The 24,656-nt window shown below is 35.5% G+C and overlaps 1 protein-coding gene across 1 annotated transcript in view; it reads right to left on the minus strand.

The window, feature by feature from the left end:
• The window catches only part of PREX2 (phosphatidylinositol-3,4,5-trisphosphate dependent Rac exchange factor 2), a 231,973-nt gene that overhangs the window by 153,983 nt on the left and 53,334 nt on the right, over positions 1-24,656 (minus strand). The window contains exons 2-6 of the mRNA XM_090283596.1: positions 14,489-14,560; positions 13,046-13,168; positions 10,501-10,605; positions 3,967-4,068; positions 422-583 (exon numbers count right to left, since the gene is read on the minus strand). Of these exons, the coding sequence (XP_090139722.1) occupies positions 422-583; positions 3,967-4,068; positions 10,501-10,605; positions 13,046-13,168; positions 14,489-14,560 (564 nt within the window). The remainder of the gene's footprint in view (positions 1-421; positions 584-3,966; positions 4,069-10,500; positions 10,606-13,045; positions 13,169-14,488; positions 14,561-24,656) is intronic.

Below are 24,656 nucleotides of genomic sequence, written 5' to 3' on the forward strand. Positions count from 1 at the left end.
TGGACTTACAATGAAATACATCATCAAACACCTAATTTACAGTCTGAAAATAATATCACAGCCCATGTATGGAGCCTCAGTCTCTTTCCGTACTCTCTCCAGGATTCAGGCTATGTACTTATTGACAAAAGTTAAGACAGGAAAAAGGAGAATCACAATACACAAATACTGAAATATCAGATCCTATAACCCACACAATATCGACTTGCTCTCTCACAGAGCTTGAGGTTAAGCCAATTATCTACCACTTTAAAGATATTTAAAAATGAAACGACAGCACTTTCCAGAAATGCTTATAGCCCCCTAGCATTATCTAGGAAAAATGACCATTTATGGTTCCATCCAATGTCAATCAATTCTCCACATAGCATGAGAAACAGCAAAACTAGTTTAAGCTCAATTATTGAAACAGTGACTGTACCTCCCAGCCTTCTATGTGAGACTGCCATTCCTCTAAAACTTCTAACTTTTCCATCTGTCTCTTGGCCTCGTTTATGTTGGAACAGACAGCTTTCATGGCTTGGAGGGCTTCCATCACCGCTGCATAGTCACTGTGTTTCCTTGGAGTCCGCTTCAGCAACTCCTGTTTATACACAAAAAACAAATCGCCCTTTGATCTTCAGCTTTCTGGTACAGCAGGTTCAGACTGACCAGGAAATGAGAACTGCAAAGATCGTGAGAGCCACTTTCAGAAGTGACATCACAAACTCCACTAAGATTAAGATCAAAAACAAAGTTTGAATCAATTTTTAAGTGTTATTACTGTTACACATTTTTTCAGTCATTTAAATTTTTCCTGAGAAATTATTTTCTTCTTAAAAACTAAATTAGATTTCTCTTTTCAAATTGTCAAATATTTCACCTGCAGCATATAATTTTTTTATAAGTTTGACTTTTGCTCCAACAGAAGTACATCTTTATATGCTAATTTCATTTTCCTAAAGTCTTTAATAGAATAGTAAATCTTTAAATGAATGTGCCATAATTTCAAAAATAATTTAAGTGCCTTGTTTTCTAATAATTTTTGAAGAAACTAAAATGAAATGCCATAAAGTAAAACTTTGAAAAAATGTCTTATACTCTATCAAATTAATAATTTATAAATTCTACAATACTCCATCATTAAAAGAACAATTTATGCTTTTTTCACCAATAAATCGGGCTCACTCTTTGCTATGAATAAACTGCCATATGCCCTTCAACAGCTTTATTTTTGTTTTTGTTTTTGTTTTGGACAGGATTTTTTGCCTTTTTATGCATGTTTATTTTTTTTTTTCCATTCAGGATATCAGAGCTAAAGTGATCTTTAACCTTTTAAATATATTAAAAGGCCTTGTTGTTTAGAAGCACAAAATTAAACATTTTCACCCACTGTCTAGACGGTTGTGACCACATTGCTTTTTAATTAGTCATTTGTCTCCTTACTACAGTTGCCATCACCATGCGACTAACACAATTACAGAGATCCTGAGGCAAGTCCTTCAAAGAATTTCCTTCATTCTTAACATACAGTGGGAAACTATGCAGTTGCTATATTCTCTCAAGGCCTGTTATTTTCGACAAATTTGCCATAAACTTTGACCCTGCATTCAATATATTCACACTCTGTTCTTCAGAGCAAGCACCAACTGAACACATGTTAACATCACTCCCAAACAAGATTTAAAAAGTTATGCTGAGTTACAAAGACATAAAGGAGATATGAAACTTTTTCCAGAAATTCTGAAGAGTAGAAATATTTATAAATCATGTGAAGAAGTCAAGTCAGTTTGCAGGATATGAGATGCCCAATGGGTATCTGTGGAATCCAGACATGAATTTAGATCATGTGAAATAATGAGAGAAATGACTAGCACAATCTTCTCTCAGTTACCTGCTATGCACCCTGTTTTGACTGGCCAACCAAGTAATTTCAAACTCCACAAATAAGACCAACATATCTTTTCTTTAACACACAGCCTAATCCCATAATGTTTTTCTCTGAGTAAATAAAACCATCCAAAATCAAAAAGAACACCAGTACAATTTTTCAGCTGCTACTGCCAGAAAGAAAAATATTAACACCAACATATATACTACACAAGGAAACATTTTGTCATTTTTCTTTGTGAAAATTATCTCCTCAAAATGGGAAAAGATGTCATCTGTCTGCTGCTTAAAGGTGCTCTGAAATAGCTGCTTTTTTTCCTAAGTAAAGACCTGTCCATGATTCTAGCTTTTATAATTACCAGCTCAAGCACCTGAGGTCATCCTCATCCAGAAATGAGTAATTAAGAAAAACCACTTGATATAATGCACTTCTCTTAATATCACTATGCCTTCTGACTTGTAAAACAAACAAATTTCCGGGACTTCAAAACTGGGGCCTGGTGATAAGTGCATGTGCAAATCTGAGTCACCAAGTTAGAGGTCCAAAAAGACTCTCCCAAAGCCAGGAGTCACAGCTACACCAATCCTCCCTATTCTCTTGACTGTGTGAAAGCTCTGAAGAACTCGAGATCCCTGAGTTAGCTTCTCTCTATGGCTTTCCCAAGCAACTTGACTTGTTCTTTCAGTAAGAAGAGATTCTTTTCAATGTAATTTTAGACAGAAGCCCAATTTATGCAGCTGATAAAAGTCATAGTAAAAAGTGTATTTTTAGTTCAAATTCATAGCATTTATTTCTCAGAAAGTAAGTCAATAATAATACCGGTTAATACAGCCATAAAATTTCTGAGTATTTTAAAATTTGGATACCTAGTAATAATTAATACATTACATTGAATCAGAATGAAATATGTTTGAATGATAATGGCTAACATTTATGGAGTATATACTATGCTATATGGTTTATATCAAATAGTTCAATTATTAGGTAATAATTTATATATGCATATATATGTAAACATACACAGACACATACACATTCTTTTAGGTCTATGCTATGATTTCTTCTTCATCATCATCATCATCATTATCCTATCTGACTCACAAGTTAAAACCCAAGGCTTTAAGAGATTGGATTATGTGTTCAGTCATACAACTGTAAGCAGGACACTTTGGACTTGAACTCTGAAGTCATGTGCTCAACCATCACACCAAACTGCCTATCCTGAGGTAACAGTTCCAAAAAACACCATTTCCAGAACTATTGTTCTAATCTATTCATAGGCTCTTGTAGTATAAGCAGTATTAGTACTTTACAGTGTTTTTCATAATAGAAATTTTGGTCATTATAATGAGGCAATGTTCCACAACCATTAATGAAGCATTTCCTATCTTCAAGATGCAGTGTTTTCTTGACCCTGTCATTCTATGCTCATCGTTTATTGTCCCATGTGACCCACACCATCACCTATAATAATGATTTAAGACCAGGCTCTGAAATGTAACTTTGACTTTGACTTCATTACCATCAAGAAGGCTCTGAATTATGTTACTTTGAGCTTTACGTCATTAACACCAAGGTTAAAGTAAATTTAAAAATACACCAATAGAGAATTTACTTGAAATAAAGAAGATAAAGTGCTATATAAACCGGTCATAATTTACTTAATGGGATCTATCTTGAAACTAACACACTTACTCTAAATGAAGCTCAAGTGTGTTTTCTAAATAGAGCACTTTTTGTTTCTTTTCTTAAAAGGTTTCTTTCCTACTCCTTATATAAATTAGTGATAAAATAGCCATTTTTAGTTGAATTTATTGGGGTGGCATTGGTTAATAAAATTATATAGGTTTCAGGTATACAATTCTACAACACATCACTGTACACTGTATTGTGTGTTTACCACCCCAAGTGAAGTCTTTTTCTATCACCATTTATCCCCCCCCCCTTACCTTCTTATACCTTCCCCCACCCCAATGAGTATGAAAGCCCCTTCTTTAGAATGTCAGGCTATTTAAAAGGAAAAAATTTTTAAAAGATTATAAGCAAAATATGCAGGTAAAAGGAAAATGTTACAATAAAGTAAACTCATAAAATACCTTCAAAAGAAGAGGGTACTTGCATATTCTTTGTATTGGTGTTACTAAATATCCTTCCAAGGGGACATCTGTGTTCTTCCGTCCTCCTAGAAGCATGCAGTTCTGGGGTGGAAATAGACATAGTTAATTACATTTTTAAAACCTGCAACTGTAAAACTTACTTCTATCATAAAATTTTCTGCTGAAAAGTTGTGAAAGCATGTCTCTATATAGCTTCTTTCTCTGAGATGATCGCATTCAGTCACAAATAACATTTAAAAGAGAGAAAGATAAATACTTTTGCCTTTCATATTATTTACAGAAGCCAAAATGTGTTTTAGGATCCATATCTTAAAAATTAATTCACATTTATTCTCCTGAGTATAAAATCTAAGAAAAAAGATAGAAACAGAGATGGTGAAATAGACAGATGAATTGTTGGATAGATGGGTGGATGGACAGATGGAATAAATGAATGGAATGGATAGAATGGTTAGGTGGGTGGATGGATGGATGGATGGATGGATGGATGGATTGAGGGATGGGTGAATAAGTAATAGACAGATCCATAGATGTATCTTCCTTATAAAGGGAGGTAATGTTGTTTTGTGGAAGAACAGGAATAAAGACAACTGGGTTCCAGGTATGCTCTGCCATTTACTAGTGATGCAACTGGATTGAGACATGGAAGTTTTAATTTTTTCCTCAAAGTAGTAGCAAAAGCCAGAGTATCATTATTTTGGGGTCAGTTTCCCAAGCCCCAATTTCCATGTTAGAACACAAAGACCAGGTGACACATTCAATGTACAACAGGAGAGACCAGAGATTAGGGGACATGGTTCTTCTGTAAAGGCAGCATGCATGTCTTCCCATTTCAGAGAAGGGAGACATTGTATCGCTGAGACTATCTGTGATACAAACATCATTTAAAAGATATGCAGAACAAAGGCAGTCAGTTCCTCTAATAAGAAAGTGTGCTTAGAAAAAAAAGCAGGGGTAGCAATACCTGTGTGAGACAAAATAGATTTCACAACAAAGGCCGTAAAAAGAGACAAATAAGGACACTTCATAATACTTAAGGGAACAATCCATCAAGAATATATAACCCTGATAAACATATATGCACCCAACTTAGGAACATCCAAATATACAAGGAAACTCTTGGAAAACTACAAGAAGGATATTGACAGCAACACACCCATAGTAGGGGAATTTAACCCCCACAGTCAACAATGGACAGATCTTCAAAGCAAAGAAAACTAAGGATATTGAGGCATTGAACAACACTCTAGATGAAATGGACTTAATTGATATATATAGAACTTTTCACCCCAAAGAAGCAAAATATACACTCTTTTCAAGTGCACATGGAACATTTTCAGATAGACCACACAGTAGGACACAAAACAACCTCAACAAATTCAAGAAAATTGAGATTATATCAAGCATCTTCTCAGACCATAGGCTTGAAACTAGAAACTAACCTCAAGAAAAAAATTCAAAAACATTCAAATTCATGAAGAATGAATAACATGCTATTAAATAATGAGTGGGTTAACAATTACATAAAGGAAGAAATCAGAAACTTTCTGGAAACCTAAACGAACAATTCAAAAGATCAATAAAACCAGTAGCTGGATCTCTGAAAAGATAAACAACATTGGCATACCTTGATGGCAGGCTCATCAAGAAAAAAAGAGAGAGGACCCAAATAAACAAAATCAGAAACAAAAGAGGAGAAATCGCAACCAATGCCACAGAAATACAAAGGACGGTAAGAAATTACTATTAACAACTACATGGCAAGAAACTTGACAACCTAGATGAAATGGACAAATTTCTGGAAACATAATCTTCCAAAACTGAATCAAGGAGAGCAGAAAGCCTGAATAGACTGATAAGAACTAGTGATATTGAAGCAGTAATAAAAAAACTCCCAGTACACAAAAGCCCCAGACCAGCTGGTTTCACAGATGAATTTTACAAAACATTTATGGAAGAACTAACTCCTATCCTTCTCAAACTATTCCAAAAAATCCGAAAAGAGGGAAGACTCCCAAACTCTTTCTATGAGGCCAATATTACCCTAATTCCAAAACCAGGTCAAGACACAACAAAGAAAGAAAACTCTAGGCCAATATCACTGATGAACATAGATGCTAAATCCTTAACAAAATATTGGCAAATCAAACCCAGCAATACATTAAAAAGATCATACACCACCATCAAGTGGGATTTATCCCAGGAATGCAAGGATAGTTTAATGTTCACAACTCAATAAATGTAATACACCACATAAACAAAATGAAAGACAAAAATCACACAATCATATCAATAGATGCTGAAAAAACATTTGATAAAGTACAACACTCATTTATGAGGAAAACACCCAGAAAAGTGGGGATAGAGGAAACATCCCTCAACATAGTAAAGACAATATATGAGAAACCTGAAGCCAGCGTCATACTGAATGGGCAGAAACTGAAAGCACTCCCCATAAAATCGGGAACAAGACAAGGATGTCCAGTCTCTCCACTCCTATTCAACACAGTTTTGGAAGTTCTAGTCACAGCAATCAGACAAGAAAAAGAAATAAAAGGCATCCAAATTGGAAAAGAGGAAGTAAAACTGTCATTATTTGAAGATGACATGATAGTGTAAATAGAAAACCCTATTGACTACACTAAAAAAAACTGCTTGACCTAATAAGTGAATTTTGCAAAAGAGCAGGGTACAAAGGCAATATTCAGAAATCGAAGGCATTTCTGTATACCAACAATAAAACACCAGAGTTAGAAACTAGAAAAAATCCCATTTACTACAGCAACAAGAAAAATAAAATACTTAGGAATAAACGTAACCAAGGAGGTAAAAGACCTATACTTGAAAAACTACAGAACACTGAAGAAAGAAATTAAGGAAGATACAAATAAATGGAAGCATACATAATGTTCATGGATGGGAAAAATCAACATCATTAAAAATTCCATATTACCCAAAGCAATTTATAGATTCAACACAATCCTACTAAAATACCAACAGTATATTTCAAAGACCTAGAACAAATACTTCAAAAATGTATATGGAACCAAAAGAGAACCCAAATTGCTGCAGCAATCTTGAAGGAGAATAACACAGTAGGAAGAATCACAATACCTGATATCATACAATACTGCAAGGTCCACTGTAATCCAAACAGTCTGGTACTGGCATAAGAACAGACATATAGATCAGTGGAACAGAATAGAGAGCCCAGAAATAAACCCAGGCCTATATGGACAATTAATATTTGGCAAAGAGGGAAGGAACATAAAATGTAGTATGAAGAGTCTTTTCAACAAATGGTGCTGGGAGAACTGGACAGGGTCATGCAAAAAAATGAAACTAGACCACCAACTTATACCACACACCAGAATAAACTCAAGATGGATCAAATACTTAAATGTAAGCCATGACACCATAAAAGTCCTAGAGGAAAATTTCAGATATCCCATGTAGTGATATTTTTGCTGATATATTTCCTAGGGCAAGGGAAATAAAGGAAAGAATAAGTAAATGGGACTACATCAAACTAAAGAGTTTCGGCTCAGCAAAAGAAAACATCACCAAGATGAAAAGGGAACCAAACATATGGGAAAACATATTTGCCAATGATACCTCAGATAAAAGGTTAATCTCCAAAATATATAGAGAACTTATATGACTCAACATGAATAATACAGACAATCCTATTAAAAAATAGGCAAAAGGATCTGAACAGACACTTCTCCAAGGAGGATACAGAGGGTCCATAAGCGTATGAAAGAATGCTTAACATCACTAGCCATTAGAGAGATGTGAATTAAAACCACAATGAGATACAACCTCACACTGGTTAGAATGGCCATCGTCAACAAATCAACAAACAAGTGCTGGTGAGGATGTAGAGAAAAGGGAACCCTAGTGCACTGTTGGTGGGAATGCAGACTGGTGCAGCCACTATGGAAAACAGTGTGGAATTGCCTTAAAAACCTAAAAATGGAACTGCCTTTTGATCTAGCATTGCTAGGATTATACCCTAAGAATCCTGAAACACCAATCCAAAAGAGTCTATGCACCCTATGTTCATAGCAGCACTATTCACAATAGCCAAGTGCTAGAAGCAGCCTAACTGCCAATCTTTAGATGAATGGATTAAAAAATTGTGGTACATTTACACAATGGAATACTATGCAGCAGAAAGAAAGCAGGCACCTCTACCATTTGTGACAACATGGATAAAACTTGAGAGTATTATGCTTAGTGATAAGCCAGGCAGTGAAAGACAAATATCATATGATATCACCTAACACAGAACACTAATGAACAACACAAGCAAACAAGCAAAATAGAACCAGAGGCAAGTAAACAAGGAGCAGACTGACATTGACCAGGAGTGTGCAGGGCAGGGAGAAGGTAGGATAGAAGGGAAAGGGTCTAGTCAAGGAACTAGTATGAATAGCCCATGAACATGGACAATGGGGTGGGGATGGACTGAGGGAGAAGGGGTGGGTGGGGTGGGGGGAGAACAATGGGGGAAAAGTAGGACAACTGTAATAGAAAAATGGATACATTTTTTTTTAAGTGTGCAGTACCCAAAAGAGCCATGAAAAATTGCCTCCCAAGAAAAACTTCTAAATAAGCAATGGATCAAAGACATTACAAAGGAAACTAGACATTTTAAAAAACGGAATGAAAATGAAAACACGTCAAAATGTATGAAATGCAATTAAAGCCACACATAAGGCAAAACTCAAAGCTTTAAATAGTTTTAATTAGAAAAGATAAAATGGTCTTAGAGATGCTCAACAAACTATGAATATAATGAAACTTCCTCTACTACAAAAAACCTTCATATAACATCATACTTAATCATGAAAAACTGAATGATGTTCCCCAAAGATGAGAAAAGGAGTGTCTGTTCTTACCACGTAATGAATAGGAAAATATATATCTATACCTCCATATTTAAGAGGAAGAAATAAAATTGTCTTTATTCTCAGATGACATAACCTTATATGTAAAATATCCTAAAGATTCTCTAAAATCTTCTAGTATTAATACATGAATGTAAATCACAGGATAGAAGAATATAGACTATACAAGATATAAGAATATACAAAAGTTCATTAAATTTCTATATACTAGCAATGAACAATCCAAAAATAAAATGAAGACAATTCTCATCACAATCCCATCAAAAAGAGTAATGTACTTAGGAATAAATTTATCAAAATAAGTATAAGATGAATACAGATCTTAAATATGACAACAAAAGCACAGCCATAATGGAAAAATATTAATAAATTGGACTTCAACAATAATTAAGACATTTGATCTTCAAAAGACAATATTTTAAAATGAACAGATAAACCACACTAGAAGGAAATATTTGTAAATTATGTCTGATATAGGAACTGCATCCAAAACAAGGTTATAGCTCAATAAAGATAAACATTGCAATTAAAATATGAGCAAAAGATATGAAAAAGCATTTCACCAAAGAAAATATATGAATGGTTAATAAACACATGAAATCATGCTTAATCTCATTGGTAATTAGAGAAATGCAAATATAAGTCACCTTGAGATACAACTACCTCCCACTAGCATAGCTAAAATTGGAATTTACAATACCATGTGTTGGCAAAGATCTAGAGAAATGGTAGTCCTCATACACTGCTTGTGGCTATGGCGCAGTCACCTTAAAAAGTTCAACATAAACTTACCATGATTCAGCAATTCAACTCTTAGTATCTCCTCAAGAGAATGAAAGTATATGTCCACACAAAGACTTGTACAGTACATGAATGTTCATAAAAGCATTATTTATCAATAGCCCAAACTGAACATTTCCTGACTTTTCTACACTAACAAATATCTCTCTGAAATGACCTTTCATATGTAGTACCATTGGCGTCCATCATAGTCATAGTTACTTGTTGACCCAATGTTCAACAGATAAACAAAAATGGTATATCCACCCAATGGAATAGTATTCAGTAATAAATATGAGTGAAATGAAGATACATAGTATAACAAGGATGAACCTCCAAAACCTTTTACTCAGTAAAAGACACCAGTCATAGAAAGTTTACATTGTGTGATTTCATTTATATAAAACCTCCAGAAAAGACAAATCTACAAAGACAGAAAGCAAATCAATGATTGCCTAGAGCTAATGGTGGGAGGGAGATGGGCTATAAACAAGTATGAGGGACTTCGGTGGGTAATGAAAATGCTCTAAAACTTGATCATGGGGATGGTTGTTCCACTCCACAATTTGCTCACCAGGAACCTGTGGGATTCCCAAACAATACAGAATCAACCAGGAGAGGGCATTATCAGAGGGTCCCCAAACACTAGCCTCTCCCAACTCTCACTTTCTACATGTATCAAAGGACTCTAGCTTCCTAGACTGGATATGTTAAACAAGCTGTCCCATAAGCAGTTCCTACACCACACTGATGTTACTCCTCAGCGCCTGGCAGGCCTATCAGCAAATAGCAGCATGTGCTAACACACAAATATTCTTACCAAAAGGAATGTCCGGATGGTTCTAATTTTATTAAGTTCAAGAAGCAATTTTTGTGCCTTCTCGTGGTTACTGCAATATTCATCATAGATACGGAACTTGTCTTTCTGTGAATTCAAGTAAGAATGAGTTAGTCATTTTATTAGCCATTTTTAAATATTAACCTCTGTCATGTTTATTAACAAAGTTTATTGAGTGTTTATTATATTTTAAGAGCTATATTGCATGTATGTATAAATACATTTCTTTCCCCTGATCCATAAAGAATAGCCCTGGAAAGCAGCTACACACATTAATTGTAGTCCAATATGATGTGTGCAATAATAAGTAAATGAACCAAGTGGAAGCAACTTACAGAAAAGAGGGTTCTTAGCTTTGCTCAGAGCATCCAGATACAGCTTTAAAAGGGAAGTAACATCAGAACAAGGTCCAGAGAGAGGAATCCATGATTCTCAGGCAGGCAGAGGGAAGAAAGTATTTTAGGTGGAGGGAAATGTGTATGTCAGTTTATACAGGACGCTAGAAACATGGTGCCCTGCAGTTCACAGGCACGGAGCTGGTCCATGTGTTGAAGAGAAACACTAACAAAACAGGAGAATATTCAGCAACAAGTGAATAAATAAGGAAGCCACTATATATGAGAGGTCATTTCAGAAAGATATAATGTTAGTATATAAAAATAAGAAAATGATAGCTACATTTACATAGTTATCAGGTAAAGAATTTCCAACTTCATGTAACTCCAAAACACAAAACCAGGAACAATAGGTGGGAACTGCAAGGGAGTGATGGACAGTGATCAGCAGATTCGGGATTAATATAAAAATCTTCTAACAATTAGAGCTGTCACTAAAAGTAATCAATTAAAAACAAAATAAACAACTTTCACAGATGCTGTAGACAAGATACTTTCAAAAAAAGGAATCTCAGCATCATGATCTCTAACCTTTCTCCATCTGTGAGATTTTCCCTAAATAGCTATGATCAGTATCTATCAGAGTCTTACCACTTAAAGAGGAAGACATAAAATGCATTGATCAAATATTAGAACAGAAGTGTGTCCCCTGAAATTTTAAAGACACTAATTTAGAAGGAAACATGAAGTGCTATGTTATATAGCCAGTAGGAAATGTATTGAATCACTTATTTTAAGAAATGGTATGAACCAGAATAAAACAAACTTAAGAAATAGTTTAGTGAAATTCATGGATGACAGATTGATAGTGTGTTACAGAGGAAATGGATGTCAGGGTGGAAGATTCCCAAGCGCAGTGCTGAACTGAGATAGTAAGCACTCCAGCTGGCAGAACACTAAATTCTCTCGTGAAAGCGAACAGTCTAGGTTAAGTGGACACAAACATGCCTGGCTTCCAGTCGTACCCAAGGAAAGCATAGTTCATCTTCCTCCATACAGAGACTGCTCATTACATATATATTTAGAAACTACATAGTCTTTATAAAAGACTTAGAAATTCAAAATAAATAAAAATTGATTTGGATGACAAAACACTCTAACATTTTTTAATAAAACATTGATTGTATAGCATATTTTTAATCCTTACCCGAGGACATGCTTATTGATTTTAGAGACAGGGGAAAGGAGGCAGTGAGAGGGAAAGAAACATTGATGTGAGAGAGAAACATAGATCAGTTGCCTCTCCCCCGTGCCTCAACTGGGGACCGAACCTGCAACCCAGGCATGTGCTCTGACTAGGAATCAAACCCTTGACCCTTCTTCCATTTACAGGACAACACTCCAACAAAGTGAGCCACACTGGCCAGGGCTATAGCATTTTGATAAATATGGATTCAAATTAGTATTCTGAAAATTAGCATCAGTGGAATGGTATAAGTAGCACTTTTTTTTAGATAAATGTTTTTTAGTTCTGAAAACAATTTCCACCATACAGGTGGCTTTTCCGTTTGCAAAACAACTGCATAAATTTTTTTCAGCTATTGTGTCCAAAGTAATAAAAATGACCATACAAGCATGAGGTATAATCTGTAGTAGATAAGTACTGACTTATTCTTTCATACTGCTCAGCACACCCTTCTGAGAAACTATCCTTGAGGAAAATTCAGACACAGACACATGTGTGCCTAGGGTGACTGTGTTTGCTCTCCTCCAGTTTGTCACCAGTTGATTAACAAGGGAACATTTTGACTAATCAAAGGCTCCTCACGCCATTAAAAGAATAAGCTTTCTGCTTCAAAAGAGAAATGCTCCATGTTTGAGAGAAACATAAAAATCTATTCATTATGAACAGCCTGAATATTCATTAGAATTCAAAGCTACAGAGGATGCGAAGAACTAACTTGTTGGGAAAAAGAAAAGGCTGTTTATTCTTCGCTGAATAAAATGGATGATGTGAGGTACTCTCCCTTTTTCTGGCTCCAAGCGGAAGATTTCATTGGCCTTAAAAGACCCCAGACTTGTGGTGTCAGATTTTACTTCTAATGCTGACTTCTCACAGTCTACTAGGCCAAACACTCAACCTTCAAATGTAGAGGGAAACAGCTTTTAAAATAAACAGAAATTTATCTTACAAAGTGAAGGAAGCAGGTTCCCACTTCTTGCTGAGCATTAGGTTCAGGATGTAAGCATTCTTCCACAACTTTTAAGAATTCCTTATGGACTGCAAATATATCTTCAATGTTTGAGAACAGTATCTGTAAATAAATAAATGTGTAAGTAAGTGCAATAGTGAAGAAATTTAAAAAAAGAAAGAAATCTCTGCAAATATAGGATTCTCTTCCAAGCTGAAAACTTCAGGGGATAGCTATCTACCCCACATCCATTCCTTCCTCCCACCCAGCGGGCAGAGTACCAATTTTGCCTGGACATCCTCTCTACTCCCACACAGCTTTGGGAACCAGGACCTACTCCCAGCCTTTCGGAAAGCCCGAGTGACTGCATCCAAGTATGGTGGTCCCACCCCATTAGCAAGAATGGGCTGCAGGTAGGTAAAACAGGGCAGGCAGATTGGCTGGCAGGCTTTTTGATTCTAAGAAGGGTCCCCTGGAATGGACAGCCCTTTCCACCTCTGGAAAGGTGCTTTGTCTGGACAGCTCCTGGGTCATTTTGTAGCTGTGGGAGGAGCCAGTCCAGGGGCAAAGCTTATCACCTGAATGGACGAGGGAAGAACTACAGAGAATCTGGCAACCTTAATCTCCGTGGGTCACCAATCCTGAACCTACTCTTCTGTCTGGAGTTCCTAATATGAGAGCCAAAGTATCCCGAAGTCAATTTGAGTAATAGGTATCTTTTGCAACCAGAAAGCATGCAAAATAAATGGTAGAGGAATTTACAAGTTATTATTTAACTTATGGGGAAATGGAGTAAGGAAACCTATAAAATCCTTGGAAATTTTTTATTTTTAATGAAGTAAAACAGTAGGTTAGCATCAAAAATAAATATCAATGATGATTTGTACAACCTAAATGGGTAACAATGACTATAGCACAATTCATTTTTATTTACCATCCCCTGCCCCCCCAAAGCTCTTCAAAATCACCCTTCCCTCCAGTTTAAAAAGAAATGCTTATACATTTGTTTCTGAGTTGCAGATATTATGCCAACTTTCTTTTCTGCACCAATGGACCATCCAGTCATTTGTTCTTTAGTGATTAGAGACTGGAAGGAGCTGCATCTGCCCGCATCCTGCCTTCCCGAGCTGCCTCCAGTAATTGCCTTACACAGCTCAGCTCCCTGCCTCTCACAGACACTAAGGTTCTTGGTCTTGGGTTTATTTTTCTTTCTCTTTTTGAACTTCCTCAAAGCATTGGCAAAAATAAATTCTCTACTGTACTGTGTCTTCTACTCTATCCTCTTAATCCCCATTGCTTTTCCTTAACTCTGGTTTGCCTTTTTCTAATTACCACCCCCACAAGTGAATGGCACAGGAACTTATACGGGGACTGAAGAAACATCCCACAGATGACATTCTGTCTAGGGAAAACTTGGGCTGAGGGCTGATGGTACCGCCTCACCTTCACTGTTTCCTCGGTGACATTTTTGTCAACTTTTGATGCTGCCCACTGGTTCATTCGGTGTAAGAATGCCTGCATAGAACAAGAAAAGATGTAATAAAGGTTACATTAGGTTAATAAAATAACTGTGTTGATCAAACTTAAATTAACTTTTTTTACAAGAAACTAAAGTTTAAAAATCCAATTATTGCTGAATATAATAGTTTGATCATAAAAGGGGGACTCCTTGTGCATTGCCACTCCTACCTGGGAATTATATCTCCTTTATAGCTCTGGGTCAGGGCCACAAGGAAGCACATATATGAATTAAATGTATCCACTGGAGACTCAAAGTTCTGTGGCAAACATTCAGGGTCAGCTGTGTCCCATAAATCTTATGAAGCACAAAAAGACCAAAGTCTAATTTTTTTAAAAGTGAGGTTTTTAAGGGCCAGAAATTCTGAATTACCCCTTTTGCAACAGAAAGACTGAGAGAGGGAGGGAGAGGAAGAGAAAATGACTCTTCATGAAGACATGAAAGGATAGCCCTTCCCTTTTCATCCCCTCTCCCCCATGTTTTACGATGCCAGAATTCATATTGCTGCTGGGATCAGCTCAGAGTTCTGCATAGCCCTATGGTACACAAATAAGTTCATCAGCGTTTCAAAGATCTGGACTCTTCTCAATGATTGTTAAGCTTTGACCCATTGCTAAATAAGCTATTATTTTTGAAAAGGGGAAGGACTAGAATGAGTTATTTATATTGGGCCTTAAAAAAGAAAGTTTAGAAGGGAAAGGAGAAAAATATTTCCATCCAGCAAAGTTAACCTGTGACCTCAGAATATTGTCTATTAACGATCTAATGCCCTGGTGAGACCATTCTTTCCCTTGTCTGTCTGAAGGACTCTATCCACTACCTGCCAAGTCAGGATATAACTGGGCAGGACACCAACACCCCAGGGCACAGGGAAACTAGAGAGAATTTCTGGATACTGCATCAAACAAATGAATGTATCTATTTCTGGTATAATAAATACTTAGGAGATAAACAAACCCAGGGATTGGTCATGATGTTCCAAAATTATCACCCCTAAGAAATTGTTAGTAAGAGTATAAAGTGGCACAACGTTTCTAAAAACAACCTAGCAACAGATCTCAAGTTCTTAAGTGGCCATTCCTTTTAACTCAGCAAATATAACTCTCAAGAAATTTATCTTAAGAAAATAGTCAGACAAGGAGTTTCAGTGTATTGATTACAAAAGTAGAAACATCAGAAATTACATAAATGGACACTAGTAAGGGAATCATTTAATATATTTTCATACATTCAAATTTTAGAATACACTGCAAAAGTATAATAATAAGTGGAATGGTATAAATATATATACATATGGGTGTATAAAACAGTTGTCCCTAAAGTTTGGTGAAAAAATTTACAAAGTGCCATACTTGATATGTACATACATATATGTACACACACGTATATATACTTATATAAACATGTGCAATGCCAGTATGCATGTATTCTGAGAAAAAATTCATAGCATATACTAAAAGGCAAGCAGTGGTTACCTCCAGGTAGTTGGAAAGCATTCTTTGTACGCTTCCTTATTTTTAGACTATTTGACTGTGAGCATGTTATAACATTTGTAAAAAGAAAAAAAATCTATTTGAAAGAAGCAAATGAGCCACAAGTTCTTACTCCTAACTTGAGCTTCAGCACCATCTTTATTCCCGATTCAACCAATTCATGTTTCATATTCTATAACTGCAAAGTTATGTCAGTATTAATAGCTTTAATAGAATAAAATAATTCACCTGAATTAAATAAAATGAATAAGAATATATTAGATGTTACCTTAAATCTTTATGTAAGAAACATGATACAATTTTTTGAATGATTTTCTAAAATTACATTTAATTGGAAACAGGTTTTAGATTTTCTGACTTTAAGTGCCCATTTTAATTATTATTAGTCTGTTTAATTTTAGTTTTGTTTTTCTTGAATATTTTTCCACATACTCATACCAAAAATGCTCTTTAGCCCCTGCCATTTAGTCTTAAAATAACATGGGTGGTTTAGTTGCCTGGTATACATTTCAATATTGACCACATAGTAAACAGGTAACCTCTAGTGCAAGCAAAGCCTCGACTTCAAGTCTAGATTTACAAATCTTTTCGTCATAAACCACACTCAATAACATCCTGTAACCAATATTTTAAAGTAAGAAGGTAGTAAAAACGAATAAAATAGGAGTTAGAAGGGAAAATATAAATTAATAAAGTAAACTACATATTTATCTGACTTTATCTTCTCATCCTCTGACAATATAGAACATTTTACTTAACTGTATATGAAAGAAAACTTGGAACTTATTAGTGTTTCTGACCAAGTGTCTATTTTTCCTAAGAGCCTCATTTTATAAAACAGTGAAGGCCGATTTTAGACAGTTTGTTGAGTGCACCAACTTATAAAAACTGGAGACGGAGATAAATCCTGAAGACAGAGATAAATAACATTTTCAGAATCCTCCTTTAACAGCCAGTCTCTGTAGAGCCCTTTCAGACTTTGGCAATTAGGGTATTCAATCTTTCTCATATCAATCATAAAACCATGGGAGGGAGTTAACATTCTGTTTATCTCTGCATTCAGTCTATATTGGAAATAAGTACTGAAAAATAGCTTTTCATGCCAGTGGTTCTCAAACCTTTTATTGTGTGTAAGACTTGGAAAATTTCTTACAAGTGCAGATTCTCCAGCCTATCCCCAGAAGGTCTGATTCAGCAGATTGCTTTAGGACCCATAAATCTGCATTTTAAGCAAGCTCCCTTGAATGCAAATCGACATTCTGATACAGTTGGTCTTCAGACCACATTTTTATGACCATTCCTTTAGTCTTCCAAAGATTGAAAAACAGCCTTTGAGAAACAAATACCGTATTCCCTCACTTATCACAGGTATTATGTTCTAGAACCTCCCGACCCTCCGCAATAGGTGAAAATCCGTGAAGTAGGAACTTTACATTTATTTTAGTACTTAGATATATTTTAAGGCTTCATAAACCCTTCCCACACATTTATAAACCATTCCCAGTCCCTTATTAACCTTTCCCACTCCCTTATTAATCTTTTCCACACTTTTATAAACACTACTTATGTTCTCAAACATATTCTACACTCTTAAACCTACATATCTTTAACAACATATGTATACAGTACTGCGAAATCCCGTGATATAGCAAAAATCCACGATAATTAATTAAATATAATATTTTTTAAAATCCCGTGATACAGTGAGGCCGCGATAAGTGAACTGCGATATAGAGAGGGACTACTATACGTTATCAAAAAAACCACATTCCATTAGTTAATATCAGTATCCAACTCATTAGGAAAGTCTTTATTAGGAAATTGTCAAGCTCACAGTCATAGACATAAATTCTCCAAAATTCTAAATTCACTTGCAAGCTTGAATTTATCATCATCAACAAATACTTTCAGTTGTTTTCCTTGATGTGACAGGCACACTTCATTTTCTTTTGAGAAAACATCTGTGAAATACCTCAGTGCCCTGAAACTGAAACCTTAGTTTGTCTCACGGTTCTTATCAGACTTCAAGTAAATATGATGTTCCATAGCAACTCAATCACACAAACTCTCCTTGGAGACAATCATAATACTTGAATAAGCAGCAGATGTCCTTAGGTGTACTTCCCATTTCATCACACAGAACAGTGAAAAGACAAATGCTCAAGAATCAAGGTTTGATAAAATTAGTAATTTTTATAGCTTTATTTAAAAAACATTCTTAAGTGAAACTGGCATCCTCCTACCCACCCCCAACCCTGTGACCATGAGTAGGTGACAGTGAAGTATACAGTGACCATTAGTGCAGTCTGGTGCCATGCATTGATTCACACTAAAGCTTCAATAGTTTTACACACTATTGCTTTTGCACCATCAGTGCAAATGTCAACACAGAAAAAAAAAAAGAAAATAAAGTTTTAGAATACCATAAAAATAGTTTTGACCTTTCAGGATATAGAATGTATTAATAAACAAAATAGTCAAAAATACCTGCTTATATACTATTGGGAAGAGACATAATATTTAATAAACATAATAAACATTTTGATATATTAGAAGGTAGGTGCTAAAATTGAGCAATGAATTTACTGCAATAATAAAAACATACGCACATTTGTAAAACCATATATCTTTAATATTTCCCAGGCTCTCGAAGATCCAGGACCCAAAATTCATCACCACTTAATTCTGATGTTTAATTAAACTTGGCCTGCTCTCTTTTCCTTGCTTACATGTCTCCTTCGCTCTATCACAGTCTGCACCCACTCTGTGCATGAGACCAACAGTGGGATGGGATGAAGTAACCGCCCTCTACAACTCCCAATCACCTCCAAAGATGAGAAGGTAAGTAGTCTTCCATTTTATTTTTACTGATGAGCATTTAAGATGCATGTAAGCAGGGAACTAAGGAAACTTAGAAACATGGGGAAATTATGAATCATAAATACTTTTATAATTATCTGACAATGATGGTCCTGATATAGAGTTTCAGACTCCCATTATTGACTTTAGCCTCTCCCTTCCTCCCTCCCGTCCTCTCTCGGAGTCACATCCCATTTTCCCATTCTGGACTACTGCCCAGCCACAGCAGCCTTCCAGCTCCTCCCCAAGTGTGAGCACCTTTTCACAAACTGATTCTTCATCCCTGAACAATTTTCTGGCTGTGTCTTGCTGGCACTCAGTTCTCAGCATATATGCCACCTCCTATGAGGCCTCTCATGACAATCCAGCATGACATGCTCCCTTATCCAAGCCCTGTCATGTCCTGACGATCACATGACTCTACTTTGTTGACCCTATAGCATTGCCCACTCCTCCATGTCCCGTGTTATGCATTTAACTGCTTAGTAGTTTCCCACACTGGGACAGGAGCTCTGTGAACACTGAGTCTGTCTCGTTTGTTCACTGGGGTATCCCCAGTACCTGCAGCACTGAGTGTGAGCTCTCAAAACACTTCAGTGGTATGAGGGAGAATTTTTTTTAACTAGGTTTTTGTGTCTAAAGACCACCAGACTGTGTAGTATTAATTTCCCTAGTGTATTATCTTCCTAAACATTCCCAAATAGTGTATTATCTTTTTAGAAATTTTCCCCCAAACCTGAATAGTCAGCAACTTGGGATATAAGGATATCAAACAATCTTTCTCTTTTCTATCACCATATACCAGCCTTTCTCAACATTGGGATGTTGGCACTATTGACATCAGGGATCAGGTAAATCTTGGTTATGGGGCCTGTCCCGTACATTTAGGAGATTTAACAGTTCCACCTACTGGATGCCAGCAGCAACCACTGCTACTAGTTGTGACAACCAAAAATGTCTGTGTACACTGTTTCATGCTCTCCCCCACCCCCACTCCCACCGTTGAGCACTACTGGCATATAAGTCCCAAAATACCAATAGCAAAGCCATGTAAATTCATGAATTTGAGGTTAAAGGCTTTTAAAGTATCAACCTCTCTGGGTTACATTATAAAAATGAGTCATTCCCCATGTCTAGCTATATAGTCTCCTTGTTTCACTAAATGTGTTATGTTATGAATAAAAAGTCAAACACGTATTTATGAAATTATAATTAGGGAGCATTTATGTCTAAATTTGCAGTTGTTAAAATGCACAATTACAAAATACTGATAGTTTGCATGTTCGCTCTCCACCAGACTCTAAGCTCCTTCAGAACAGGAACAGCACCTTTTCATCTTTGGAACTGATGCTGGTTTGTCTCTAGACAGCCATAACAACATTCCATTCATACCAAACTCCAAAAACTTATAGAACAATAAACAATTATTAATAGTTGAGTAGCATTTAAGACTCACCTTCATGGGATTATCACTCTACAAACCATTGAAAAATATATGCCACACCTGAATTACTCAGATGCCTGAAGAGATCACAGTGACATCTAAACAATACGTCAAGGTCCCCAGTGAAAGCCCTTTGGTTGTTGATGTTTTCTTATTATTCAGAGCGAAAGGGATTTGTTGTGTCTGAGTTATTAAGAGCCATTTAACATCTGCTCAACTTCCCACCAAAATATGTTTTATTCTTTTTCAGAACAACTATTGAACCGAATTGAACATCACCATCAACTGGGAGCCCAGTTGAAGATAATTGCACATCATACCATCCAGATTTTTTAAACTCTCCTGAATTAAATTTTTCCAGGATTTGATGATAATTAAAACATTCTTTAGTGACTTCCATTTGGCCTCAATATGCTAAAACCCAGCATGACAGAACTGTGTTCTTCAGTTTTCAATAGAAAGAATGCATCTTTGTCAGCATGTGTTCAGAACACTAACTATATAAAAGGTATAAGATTTTAAAGATGTTTAAGTTAGGTGACTGGAAAGGCAATAGTGACACAAGACAGAAGATGAAAGAGAAATCAGAATGATTCTCAAGGCAATTATAGTTACCCTAAAATTATTAAAAGTGAAAGTAAAAATTCAGAAATTTATTGAGATGATCACAATAAAATACTACAATAAATGCAAACTTTTCTGAAGTTGCCTTTTGTTACTTTTTAAGTTTTTGTTATTTTTTCTTAAGTTTTTGTATAACACTTTTTGTAATTTTTTTATCCTCACCCAAGGACTTTTTATTTCTTTTAAAGAGCAAAGAAAAGGGGGAGGAAAAAAGGGAAAGAAACATCGATGTGAGAGAGAAACATCGATTGGCTGCCTCTCATATGTACCCCAAGTGAGGACCGAACCTGCAACCTAGGCATGCACCCTGAAGGGAAAACAAACCCGTGATCTTTCTGTTTATTAGATGACACTACAACCCACTTAGCCACACCAGCCAGGGCTTGTTTAACATTTTTTAAAAGATTTTTGCAATTTCAATTCCCATGAATTCACCTCACAGCTCAGCCTATAAGAATAGGGATATTATAACTGTCTTTCTTGGATAATGTCCATTGGCCTAAGGCAATGAGTTGATCTAAAGCAGAGGTCAAAAACAGCAGAGGTATTTTTAACATAGCACAGTGTGGTGAAAACATTGATTAACTTGTTACCATTTTAAGAAATGATAGCATTCACATAAAAGTCAATATTTATAGCTTCTGTTCAAATCCTAGGGAGAAAAATCAACACAGTGCCCATATTTCTGAATGGTAACAATAGGCTGAAACAAAGAGTCATATGTTCCCTTCCTTTTGCTATAGTCACCACTGTTCCCTATTATCCCCTACGCCAGAGCTAAATATTAATTACACATTCTCACACTGTTATCTTCTTTACGCAAAGTCCATTTTATTCATTTTTGTGACTTAGATATATTCGTAGACATTTCAATTTTCAGCCACAGTCTTGAAGTTTTTCCTAGGCCTTTTTGGCTCTTACAAATTTTTAATACTGATCATTCAGAACTCTAAGTTTTAAAATGGCATGTGATCTTAAAGTGTTTGAGTGAAAAAGTACTCCAAAGATGGGAGAGAGAAAAAAAGAACATTAAAAAAAACTAAGAAAACTGGTGCCTATTTACTTAATCCTAGTTTCCCAAGGAATTCAAAATTAGTTTAGATGTTAATACTTAGACGACAACTCTGGAAGCCATGCATTCAACTAGTTTTCTCCAACATGGAAATGACTCTATATCCTATATTTTAAACTATTAAATATTTCTTTTAATAAAGTGGGTTTTTGACAATAAACTCTTCTTGGCTTATATATTCCAAGAACCACTTGATTCATGATGATCTTGTGTTCCTTGTATTGTTTCAGATGATCGATGTCTCTTTCCAGGATGGTCAGAGATACACCAAACTCTAGGGAGAAATCAACTAAATAAAGTAAGATTAAGAAGTGCCCAATGTTGGTAGTTAGCTGTTTTGAAACCTATCAAAATTAAGCCTCCCCAACACACCCAGAAATACCTGCTCACACTCTTATACAGACACAGTATGTCTCCTAGGGGTAGAATTCAGTCTTGTGATAAGCATGTATAAAGCCCAATGCTCTAAGTCTCAGTTTTTTTGCTCATTAAAATGGGTTAGTAATAATAATAATAGCTATCTCACAGAGAGGTGAAGAGAATTACACAGAGGTAATTTTGGTTGGCACTCTGTACAGTGTTAATGCATAAATTAGGACCAAATAAATGCTAGTGGGTATTTCTGCTGTTACTGCTACATCCACAGGTATAGTTCTATTATAATTAGTACTAACACTAGAGAGAACAGAACTAAAGTACAAGGCTCTTGCCTATACCCTTCTGCTCCTCTGTGAACAGTATATCAATCCAATATGCTCTAACTTCTGAAAAATTTTTTTGTTTCAAGACAAATAATCTAGGACACTTTTTGTGGGGGTGGGAATCTACTATTTTTATTTAAATATATAAATATATGCATATATATATATATATATATATGTACACACACACACACACACACACACACACACAGGAAAGGGACAAAGCAGGTTTAGAGTTGTTTGTATAAATATAATAATTGATTAATAACAATACAAGAAAAAAATCTGTGTTCTGAGTATGCACAACTGTAAACCTACTTTTGCCTCACCCTGAATATGTATATATACATGTGTGTGTGTGTGTGTGTGTATTCCACAGTGTACTGGGTCTTTTCTGCATAAGATTCCAGGATGGCCCTCAAATGTGCACATGTCAATCTCTCTATTCATATTTTCTAAACATTCCAGAAATATAAAAATTAACAAATAGCAGAAGGTAGAAAAAATTAATTTAGGATAAAACTATAAATTGCCAATAAAGACTGAAGTCTATCTCCATAATCATTGAGAAAACTTAGAGAACAAGGTATTAATAAAAACTGAACCATGTATGTGGAGAATGGCCAGACCATGGCTTTGATTTCAATGAACAGCAAGATCTGGTTATAGACAAAACTCACAAAAGATAATCTGAGAACATATCTACAGAAAAGTCAGGGACAGAAATGAAGATTAATATTCTTGAAGTTGCCTTAACTCTTCTGGATGATATTAACTCTTTATATCACCAATAGAATCATTAAACAAAGGTAATGATATTAGGCTAGGCAGCAAAACTTAAATTAAAATCTATTCCTTATATATAACAAATCATGATATTTGTAAAAGAGCTTAGTGTCATATGAAAATAATAAACTTTTAGTAAGTTCAGAATTATAACAAAAATATATTTTAAATATTCCACAATTTCTGGTGGCATTTCATATAAAAATATGTTTCACAGTGTCAAGTTAGTGCTCTTTATGAAATAAAATGGATTTCTAAAACGCAATCCATGAGCTTACATGAACATAGTTGTAAGAGTTTTTTCTTAATAAGAAGTCTGGTAAATTGCTCTATTTTTAATATTATACAAATATTTATACAGAGATGCCAGTGGGCCATTGTGTCTACAATATAATACTTCATATTGTGCTGTTCAGGAATTTACATTGATATCAGATAACTTAAAAAACACAACACAATCAAAGAGAAGGCTAAGCGGGAAGCACAAAGCACATTATATAGATAATATTCTCAAGCACAAATTTTTCTCTGGCACAGGAAACTGGTCATTTCCCGAATTCAAAATGCAGAACACTATTCTGGCTGAACTTGGTATCTGAGAATTCAGTTCCCATGAAAAGGAAATGTAAGCAGTGGGGTAAGGAAAAGTATTTAAAGTTAGAAAACAACACAGAGAATTGTCCTGAGGATGCCAGCATGCAGATTCAAAGATGTGCCTCTGCCTGGCACCCACTGCCTTCTCTTTCTCACACATCTTTCTCACTGTGCAAGCCCATGAAATACAGAAAAAAGATTTTTAAATGTGCTTCATGATTCTAACTCGCCATATCCCCAGTTCCCCTTTTCTCATACTCATATAGTCAATATGTCATCCAATCCTCAGTCTGAAGTTTTGTTTCCTTTCTTTTTCATTTTATTCAAACTCTATTTCTAAAAAGAATTAATGTGCAGTAATGAAAACAGTGTTGGACTAATATAGACAAAGAGATCAATGGAACAGAAGAGAGTCCAGAAAACATCCTGAATAGGAGGAAATTTAGTATTTAAAACAGGTGGTACTTTAAATAAGTGAGAAAGGAATGCACAGGTGTTGAGACAATAGCCAGTTGAGTT

The sequence above is a fragment of the Furipterus horrens genome, unplaced genomic scaffold, assembly GCF_987537825.1.
Source record: "Furipterus horrens unplaced genomic scaffold, mFurHor1.1.pri manual_scaffold_7, whole genome shotgun sequence".
Classification (NCBI taxonomy): Eukaryota; Metazoa; Chordata; class Mammalia; order Chiroptera; family Furipteridae; genus Furipterus; species Furipterus horrens.